At 41.0% G+C, this 10,407-nt stretch overlaps 2 protein-coding genes across 2 annotated transcripts; one reads left to right on the forward strand and one right to left on the reverse strand.

Annotated features, from left to right (window-relative positions):
• Positions 1 to 2,598, forward strand: LOC104447216. The gene has a single exon (XM_010060981.2). It carries the CDS (start codon positions 1 to 3, stop codon positions 2,596 to 2,598), a length of 2,598 nt encoding a protein of 865 aa, XP_010059283.2.
• Positions 2,599 to 4,160: 1,562 nt separating this feature from the next.
• Positions 4,161 to 9,708, reverse strand: LOC104445280 (GPI transamidase component PIG-T). Its single transcript, XM_010059119.3, has 5 exons — positions 9,309 to 9,708; positions 6,882 to 8,141; positions 5,643 to 5,792; positions 5,368 to 5,548; positions 4,161 to 4,564 (listed from the first exon to the last, which is right to left on the reverse strand). Exons 1-5 carry the CDS (start codon positions 9,579 to 9,581, stop codon positions 4,386 to 4,388), a joined length of 2,043 nt encoding a protein of 680 aa, XP_010057421.2. The 5' UTR covers positions 9,582 to 9,708; the 3' UTR covers positions 4,161 to 4,385.
• Positions 9,709 to 10,407: the final 699 nt, after the last annotated feature.

Below are 10,407 nucleotides of genomic sequence, written 5' to 3' on the forward strand. Positions count from 1 at the left end.
ATGCTCCTCCAATTCTACGGCGGGTACTTCTCGGCCGATGGTGGCCGGCGGAGTGGGGGCGAGTCCGGCCATGATCTGAAGAGGGCGGTGTCGTTCGCTCCCATGGCGATGCACACGACCGAGTCCGAGGACGTGATCAGTCTGCATGGGTCGCTAGTGTTCGTGGATCCCTATGTGAGTGCGATCTTTGGGAAGCCGAAGAACCGGAGATTGCGCGAATTTCACGTCCGCGGGCCGAGAATCCCCGTCAGGCGGGGTACGGTGAAGTTCGGGCTTAATGGGTACTGGTCTCAATCTTCAGGTAAGCTTTGCATGGTCGGATCCGGCGTGTTTTTCAACCGTAGTTTCCATGCCGTTTTCAAGCTGAATTATCCGCTGCAATCGAGTATTAACAGTAGTTTTGTTAGTGGGGTTTTGGAGAGCTTGGACGGTGGTGATGGTGCTGGTGGTGCAGATCATTTTGGGACTGTATCTGTACTGGCTTTGAGAAGTGGAAGTGTCGATTATGAGTATAGTTTGATAGAGAAGGAGGGAGGGATTGGGTCTTTTGATAAATTTGATGATGGTAAAGGAGATAATTTGTCTAGTGAGAAACTGGGGCAAGGTTTGTGCTTGGCCTTGACTCGGAATTTGGCCTTTGACTTGGAATACAAGATTGTTTGTGGTGGTGGTAAGTGCAACCCTCTTGGCACGGATGTCGGGTTTTTACCCAAGGCCATGAGCTTCACTGTGATTCGATGTTTGGAGGAGGGTAAGATGCAGTTGTTATTGAAGTTTCAAAATGTCACCAATGTTTATTATGGCTACCATAATTTCGATCCTAGCACTACCCTAATCGGTGAAGGAGAATGGGATTTGAAGGCCAATAGGTGGTGTGCTGTTGCTTGCCGAATCTTGAACTTTTCAATGTCTTTGACTGATGCTTTCGCAGGAAATTGCTCGATAAAGTTGTGCTGGAGATTCCCTGCCACCTTTTCTGTTATAAACCGGTATCCAGTTGTAGGATGGATGTGGAGCAATGAAACTGTAAAGGATTCCGGTTATTTTGATAAGATCAAATTTCGGGGTCACAATGATGCATTACCAGGTGTCAAGTATGAGTATGGAGTGAGGGGGAGTGCTAAACCTTGTGAGTCAAAGGCTGGGAAGCATAAGGGAAAGAGATATCCAAATTCGTACTCATCGGATATGAGATTTGACATGTCAATCAAGTTTACGAAGGGGCAGATAGCTTTTGGTTATTCTTCTCCACTATTTGTGGGTGATAAACGTTTCAATTCACATCTTTATAATGGCAGTTACATGCTTACAGCACATCAAACAGAGAATGCAGTTCAGCTGGACAGCACCCACGGTCTCTTGCAGAACATCAGTTACACGATACGCTTCAAACCTCACGATAATTTTGAGCTAGGTGGCGAAAATCTTTCATCCAAAGCAGTTGTTATTTTTGCAGAAGGAACATATAATAATGAAACTGGTCTTTTGTGCATGATGGGCTGTCGCCATGTCACACAAAGTGGGGCAGAAGTGTATGGCTCAATGGACTGTGAGATTCAGATCAACATCCAGTTGCGTCCATTGACTGGGAAAGCAAATGAGAAAATCAAGGGGACTATTAAAAGCACTAGAGGGAAATCGGATCCTCTTTACTTTGATTCACTGGACCTAGCTTCAAGTTCAATGTATGTAGAACAAGCCGATGAGTCCATCTGGAGGATGGACTTGGAGATCGTGATGGTTCTTGTTTCTAATACTCTTGCATGTGTTTTTGTGGGCTTACAGCTTTTCCACGTGAAAAAGCAACCAGAGGTGCTTCCTTTCATTTCCATCACTATGCTGATTGGTCTTACTCTAGGACATATGATTCCTCTCCTGTTAAACTTTGAAGCACTCGTGACAAACCATAATAGGCAGAGCATTTTTCTCGGGAGCGGTGGGTGGCTTGAAGTCAATGAAGTAATTGTAAGGGTGGTTACTATGGTAGCTTTCCTTTTGGAGCTTTATCTTCTCCGCATGACTTGGTCTGCAAGACATGATGATGACAAACCCAAGGGCTTGTGGGTGGCTGAGAAAAAGGTCATCTTTGTATCTCTACCAATGTATATCGGCGGTGGGTTGATAGCTTGGTTCATTCACCAATGGAGGAATTCTCACAGAAGTCCTTTTCTACGCCGAGGCCGTATCAGTTACCAGCAAGTTTTATTTTGGGGGGACCTTAAATCTTACGCAGGATTGGTCCTGGACGGTTTTCTACTCCCTCAGCTCCTGTTCAACTTATTCTTCGACTCTTCTGTAGAAGCATTATCTCGTTCTTATTATGTTGGGACCACAATAGTCCATTTAGTACCCCATGCTTATGATCTTTACAGGGCTCACAATTCTGGCTGGAACCTCGATCCGTCTTATATATACGCAAACCATAGGATGGATTTTTACTCCCCTGCCTGGGACATTATCATTCCTTTTGGGGGTTTGCTGTTTGCTGTTTTCATCTACCTACAGCAGCGATTTGGAGGCCGGTGTATTCTTCCCAAGAGGTTTAGGGGGACTCCTGTGTATGAGAAAGTGCCGACAGTAGGCACTATTGAATTATGACAAAGCATTACATTGATAGAACAGTTTTCCACTTATACGAGAAGTTTTCCTTGTTTTCTTCCTTCGTCCCTGCCAGTCTAATGAGATAAATCTGAACCTGTCTTGTTTCATTTGATCTGCTTTCTCCTTGGTAGCATTGCCATATCCATTGCCTTGGGGCTAATATTTGTCGTATCATCTCATATGGTGAAGCCTTATGTCGAGCTAAACAACTGATCCGCAAAGGAAGTATGTACATTCAGCCTTCGTGAGTAACTTCGATGCAGATTCTCACGCTTGTGTAGCAGAGACAGAACCATCGATAGAATGATGATGAAGCTTCTGTTAGAAGAGGACAAATTTGTTTAAGCTGATCTCTTGCTCCCGACAAATCGTTTGTTCCATAAGAGCTCGTTTCAACCTCTTTTGATCCGGGCGTATTGCTACACTTAGTGGGGATTAATCGGTTGCCAAAATAATCATAAAAGATACGAAGAATGACTAAGAGAGAATATTTTATTATTACGGCCACTCGATGTTTTTAGCAACATTTGTTGTCTAATTTTCTGTTCCTAACGAATTTAGCTTATAGAGTAGGACTTCATTAATACAGCATCTTTAGATAGATAATAGGTCAGTCTCGCCAATAGCTTCCGCGCCCTTTGAACTAGGTGAAGGCTTTAGGCAAGAGGATCGGTAAGCATCTCACTATATAGAGTAAATGGGAATTGGATGCTCAGAGCCCCAAACGCCGCAAATGTTCCATTGATATTTTGCTGTTCTTCACTGTACTTGGAAATACATACACAATGAGGTCATACTAGATAGCAAAATGCTCGTTATTACTCCCTCATTCTTTCGTAAAGACAGTTTCATAATCAAAATACAGGGGTGATTGTCCCTTAGACAACTTTAATAACGCATACCAACAACCAAGACGGCAAGAAATTCGAATTTCATGGATGATAATGTAGCATATGACCAAATTATTCCATGAAAACGAAGTAACATGACAAGAACTCATTAGTACCATTATCAAGTCACAGCACAAAGCACGATATGCACGAATGAAGTAGTGACCGGGTTGAAACATCTAATCCGGATGGCCATGTGCTTTCATGGGAGCTTTATCAGACTCGCCTACATCTCCTCATCAGTCTGTATTTGCAAAGACACTTCGACAACCATTTTCTGTTCTTATCCTCACACCAAGAGAAATTACTCTCGCATGATGTGACTTTCGTATTTAGCATTTTGTGAAGTTCTCTATTTCGAAATGTTCGCGTGGGATTTCTTTTTCCACAAAAATTCCAACAAAACATGGACCACATGTATACATCGTCTTCTGGGTTAGGGACGAAACGACGTTGAGCATTCAAGCATAAAGGCACACTTCGCCTGCAGAAACGAAGGAGCAAGTCTCATAAAAGACGGGCGCCAGTATACTAATGCCAATGTTGCAAATGACAAGAATTGGCTTGTGGCGGTGTCCAAAGCGTCCCATCACATTTCATTACATGCCATCAGAAGCAAAGGCATATAATCCTCCTTTCTCTTGTGAAATATATTTAACTCATCGCAACTTTTTAAAGTACCACAAAAATTGTGAATTACAAAGTAGCAACAGAACTAGAACGTACCTGAACCGTCAATCCATGTCAATTTCTCATTAGGACAAAAATGTGCAAAATCTCATCTATACAGTACATGTTAACAAAAGCAAAAATTCAGAAAATCTTTTGACCTCAGGTATCGTATCTTTTGGGACATAATGTACAAAAACCCTATCTAAATTACTCCATGCGACGTCATTCGGAGAAGTATTGCCAAGCAATTGCAATCCCAGCTACCAATATGATTTTTAGTATGAGTTTTAAACTAATAAAAGATGATGACCTCGCTGATGACTGTGACGTTACCACTGGTTTTCCTCCAAGCTTGGCGGACAGCTTACTAAGCAGACGAGACAGTGGACTGGACCTCTTGTCTGCAAATTGACAATTCATAAGAAAAGGTTGCGAAAGATATCAGAATCTGAATAGGATAAATAGAAAAAGTTGCAGGTCATGATCATTTCCATTAAATGGCATGCTGAATAAAATGGATGAAAGATCATTGTAGGCAAAGGTATATTATATCTGCTGCTTTTGCAGGTAAAACTTATAAAGCTAACCAGATATGGTAGTAGGTTTGTGGAAGTTTGTCTGAAACACACACACACACAAAAAAAAAAAAAAAAAAAAAAAAAGGAAGAAAAAGTAGGTTTATCGCAGTGAATATAATCTCAGGTTTCTCGCTGTCAATACACTTTCAAGGGTCATCTCAGTTCCTTGATCTCCATGATGGACTAATGAGGCAAATAAGGTACTTCACATACATACATACATACATGCATACATACATACATACAAACATACATACATATATAAGCTGCAAAAATAGAGACGAAAAGTTTTCTAACAGTGCATCACTCATTGAAAAGAGAGAGGGTAAGAGTACGTTTTGGACTGCTACCAAAAACTTCAATAGCAGGCATTGCTCTAGGTATATATTAAAAATTCTTTACAAGATGAACAGACAGATACACGAATCCTGAGATGGGAACTGCAACAAATTTTCATAGTGATTACATGGTCTATCCTCATACTATCATGGTACTGAAAAAAGGTTGAACTTAAGAGTGGTTATGAAAGCAAGAACACCTCAAATCCAGAAAAGTTTATTTTCGGAAATTGACTATATCATCCATCAAGTCATCAAACCAATGACCATGGTGTCAAGAAAAAGTACCTTTGCTTTTGAGAAATCTTTCCTCCTCATTGACACGTCTACGAAGCACGTTAAGCAGAGACCCAAAATATAATGCAAATACGGTGCATGTAATAGTGATCACATTGTAAGGCATGCTGAAATCAGGAGTTGTCAGAGGAACTAGCAATACTTCTGTGTAAGATCGAACAGGAATGTTGTCCTGTAAATGTAAAAAAATAATTCACAAGAAGCAATGAGTATGTTCTCTTCTTCACTCAGTAGTAATTAAGAAACAACATACAGCCTTTTAGTACCTCAAACCTAGACAACACCGCCGACTGTTTTGACGAGTTATCTTCACCAAAATGCATTTTCACGTGAAAGTTAGGAAATGTTATTACAGCTGGGGGGATGTCAAATCCCTGATTAGCATCCGGAGGATATTCATCAATGTGCAGAAATCCCTACATCAATAAAAGAAAGCATAACAATAAGAATCTGACATTGGAGAGATACGATTAAAGCAGGCGAAAATCAGCAGCAGCAGCAGCAGCATGTGGATGGCCCAACTTGGAATGCTGTATCTTTTTGGGAACCACTGAAAATCCTGATATGATAAAAAAACCAGTTTTGCAAATGCACAGTCCATTCATGCCACAACCAAAGATAAAAACAGAGAACAAGCCCATAACTAAGCAAAAGCCAGTGGCCTATCATTGTAGGAAAATACAATATAAAATCCCAGTGCAGGTTTAACTCTTGCACCTGCTGATATAAGAGATATTTCAGTTCAACAATGCAAATAGTAGTGAATCTCTTTCTACCATGTCTTTAACTTGGAAACTTATCATTCTGTTGCTCCATTCCTTATCATCCTAAAAGGCCTTTGATGGGGAAAAGAAATCATGCTATTATGTTTCTTTTGAAAATATAGTCTCAACGTTATATCAAGTATGGTCACTCACATCATCATCATCACCTCCTCTTTTGAGGGTGACATGATGCCATCGCTTAATGGAGCAGCTCTTACGGATGCTAGAGAGATGAAAATGTCCAGATGTTGATGAGATACCCTAGAGATTAAACAAGGTTGTGTTTCACTCTTAATTGTAGCTTTAAAGCTTTCACTTATGGCTTTTATTGCATTTATCACTGCAGGTTGTTACTAAGATGCTTCAGCTATTATATCTTACGAAAATGATGTAAAAAGGTGTAAGGGAGACTATAATCCAACACAGATTTCATGTTCTTGATTGTTTGATATAACTTCTGAGATTCTGCATTTATTTTCACTTGCAAATAGAACAATAACCAAAAGAGTCTTAATCAATATTTTTTCACCAATCAATGGAAAGATTTTCCACTATACTATACCAACGAAGAAGGAACCTACTGTGCTAATACTACGTGAATATTTATAAATCATTGCCATCATTTGTTAATGCAATGCATATGACTAGTGTTCTGCTCGATTGAGCACTAAATAATCTAACGGAAACTTCTGTCTATGACAAGATAATTGCAACTGACAAGAGCAAGATGTTAAAGCAAACCTTGTCAAACTCCAAAGTGAAACCAGCAGAGTCTACACTACAGGGTAATTTCAGAATCATCTCCAACACCCCTGGAGATACTTTGTCTTCTGAGGGTGAAACATGTATCTTCTCAATGATATCTGAAACCGCTATAGGCTTTCCATCCACAAACACTTTCATTGTATGAAAGTAGACCTTGATATACCAGGGCACAACTTGGAAAACATTTACATCCAATTTACAACTCTCTCCCATGGCTTTGGCATTTGTTAGTCCCTCCCTTACTCTTGTTGATCTCAAGGAGATAGCAATAGCACCTCTTTCATTCCCACTTCCCATTAAGAATCGACTGACACGTAAAGGCAGTTGTGGGCATGACCAGACTATAGGAGTCTTCCAAGTAAAGCCAAGATCAAAAGGTCCCAAATCACTGTGCTTCCTGACTGAAAATTCATACAAAATTGCTGAGGAGCCCTCACTACGAGAATTAACTTCATTAATCACTTTATCTGGCTCATCAGATAACACAAAGGCAGGATTACTGAGAAAACTTTCTTCCATTATACTTTCAACCCCAAGTTCCTGATTTCCATTTTGCAGATGTTTTAGTTCTCTCACCAGATCCCAATCGAGTTGGAGATAAACATTAGAAGACTTGGCAAGAAGACATGTCCCACCGATTTTCCTCCCAAAAAGTGAACTCATAGACCAGCTCGGTTGTAATTTATTTTCCCCGTAATTCACTGTACTCGTCTTCTGAATGTTAGGATGAAGAACAACTGTAAGAGTCTGTTCGAGTATGATGCTTGAGTGAGTTCCATCAGAACTAGTCTTAACTGACCTCAATCTCAACCTTTGAGAATGATAAAATCCTCTATAGATAGATGGTCTGTCCATCAACGAAGATATCCCAGCTTTATCACGGCAAGGAAGGAGCTTTAACCATGGAGTTAAGTTTTCGGTGCAAACAGCCTCACGAGGAAGTGTGCCATACCTCAGGCTTCCTGGAGCAGGCCTGAAGCTCCATTCAGGTGCGGCATAAGCCGTTGAAGATTCAAGGAAGTTGATGGAAGCACAGAAAAGTCCTGAAAGACTATGGGTTAAATTCTTCCAGGAAGCATCAACATCATCTGGAGGGACGTCAAAGACAGCCCATAATTCAACCCCAGGTGGCTTCGCATTGCTGCTTGCTATTGGTTCAAATCCACCCCAACTCTCATAATTCCACCGACCTTGTGTAAAAGACAACTCCATTTCTTGAATGTGGAATTTCTTGACCTGTCAAAACAGTACCAAAAATCCGTAAGTTATTTTGCATCCTAAAGATCCTACCAAAGAGCAGTTTCTTTGGAGTGTGTTTCGGAATAAGTAGGTTGAATGTAATCAGGTTAACACTGTAAATTGCTCAAACGCATTCACCACAATGATAGTTTACTAGAGTACATCTATTGAGGACATGAAATGAGATTTCACTCACTATTTGAGATAAAAAATGCAATAGAATAAAAATCAGATTGGTCACAGCCAGTAAAAAGAATATCCCAATTAAGTTTAATTCCTTCCCACTGCCATGAGCTAGACTGTCAAGTCAGCACCGATAGATGATGTCACTCTGGCATTTGAACCATGGGCGAGCAGTGATACTCTTGGAAGAACATGTCCCTTTGGCATGACAACTGAGGGTGAGCACCAAAGCCCTTGGAGCCAATACTCTTGGAAAGATTTGCACAAGTAGTTCCCACGGATCCAATAGAATAAGACAGGGTCTAGAATACGATCTACATCAACACCATCAGGAATGAAGACATCTAGGGTACCCACTCGAACCAATATCACATGGAGAGTAAAAATTCCAAATCTCTCTTCGTACCGATCCTCTTTTGTGTGCAGGGCACATAAATACCCGCTACAGGTTTCGAAATTTATAAAACCAATCCAAAATCCTACAGTGCAGGAACCTACCCACCTGGAACCGCCCATCCGTAACACAACTCATCACCAAAAATGAAAAATTACGTTTCCAACGAGAGTAATGTAATTTCTCCTCGTACACATCGTACACATCGACACAATCAATTCAATCCCCCCCAAAAAAAAAAAAACAAAGCAAATTTCCATGATAATGTAAAGAACAACAGATCTCCAAATGCTCTTCCAGAAAATTCGATATCGTCAACGAGTCTTAAAAAGTAACTAAATAACGGAAACACTATAGTTTTCAAGACAACCGACTCTCGGCATAATGAATGCAAATCAAGATCAGTTCTTTGCAAAATTAAAAGCATTCTTTATCAAGAATGCTTAAGAACAAGCTCCTGGCGGCCCGAACCACCAAACGCAGACAACAACATTCACAAAGTTGGGCAATGGCAGATCCGCAAATCGAGAAAAAAAAAAAACACGCGAAGACAGGCGCGAGGGAATCGAGAGAGGGGGGCAGCGTACGAGCTGAGCGATGGATTTGGGGAAGAGGCGGTGGTGGCGGCCGTAGGAGGGCGTCTCGGGAGCGCCGGTCTCGAAGTGGAAGTGGGCCAGCACCTTGCGGTCGGGCAGCGGCTTCAGCAGCAGCGCCTCCGAGAAATCTTCCTCTCCCGCTCCTCCCTCTTCGATCGCCGCCGATCCGGAAGCGAACGCCGCCGCCGCCGCGGCGGAGGAGCCGCGCGAAGGGAGGAGGAGGAGGAGGAGGATGGCGGAGACGAGTATCGAGAGGAACGCCATTTTCGAGCCGCCGGAGAGGGAGAGAGAGAGAGAGAGATGGGGTTTTAGCTGCGAGATTCGGCGAGGGAGAACTCCATCGGAGGCGAGCTCGTCGGAGGAAGGTCGCTCCTCGTTTTCACTTTGTTCAGCGACTGCGGTTAACTCTTTCCTCGTTTTTTTTTTTCCTTCCTTATGAAATATTTGTGTAATTTAGATTTTGAAAATCATTGCACTTTTACTGGCTTGTGGAGGTTTAATTTGTATCGAGGAATTATAAAAAAATTTACTTTGGTATCTACACTTTCCACGTAGAGAGACTCTTGTAGTCTTTTCAATTTTGAAGAGATTGTTCAACTATTGCCTCTATTTTCGAGAATTCTAATTGACAAGCAAGAATCATCTTGGATGTTACTGCAGCGACTTCGTTTTGATTAGGAAAGGATCACGAACAATACATTTTTTAACTTTTAAATCTACAATAGTCCATTATTTTTTGTAGTACAAAAGTTTAGTGGTTAGAATTACATTATTACTAATAAAGAGAACCTTTAGTTACAATACAAACCTATGTAGTTATAATATTGGAAGAAATATTTGCTCCTCTCTATTTTCTGATTAAAAAAGAAAAAAAGAAGAAGATCCTACGCAGGGGTAGAAAAACTAGTGATATTTATAGTAGTAATAGAAACACCCGAAAAACATGTGACCATCCAAATTTCCAAATAAAAGATAACAGTAATAATAAGAGAACACAAAAAACTAACACCACTTCCATACGTGCCCATAGCCTAATCTTATTGTCACAAGAAAACCCATCCGTACTCGTTTTGTTCTTGCCAAGACGTGA

The sequence above is a fragment of the Eucalyptus grandis genome, chromosome 5, assembly GCF_016545825.1.
Source record: "Eucalyptus grandis isolate ANBG69807.140 chromosome 5, ASM1654582v1, whole genome shotgun sequence".
Lineage (NCBI taxonomy): Eukaryota > Viridiplantae > Streptophyta > Magnoliopsida > Myrtales > Myrtaceae > Eucalyptus > Eucalyptus grandis.

Bases quoted from the DNA above. Each gene is read 5' to 3' on its own strand.
- LOC104447216 (XM_010060981.2), top strand. From the start codon at position 1: ATGCTCCTCCAATTCTACGGCGGGTACTTCTCGGCCGATGGTGGCCGG.
- LOC104445280 (XM_010059119.3), bottom strand. From the start codon at position 9,581: ATGGCGTTCCTCTCGATACTCGTCTCCGCCATCCTCCTCCTCCTCCTC. The intron at 8,142-9,308 runs GTACGCTGCCCC...CTGTTTTGACAG, and splicing joins CCAAATCCATCGCTCAGCTC to GTCAAGAAATTCCACATTCA. The intron at 4,565-5,367 runs GTACTTTTTCTT...GTCAATTTGCAG, and splicing joins AAGATTTCTCAAAAGCAAAG to ACAAGAGGTCCAGTCCACTG.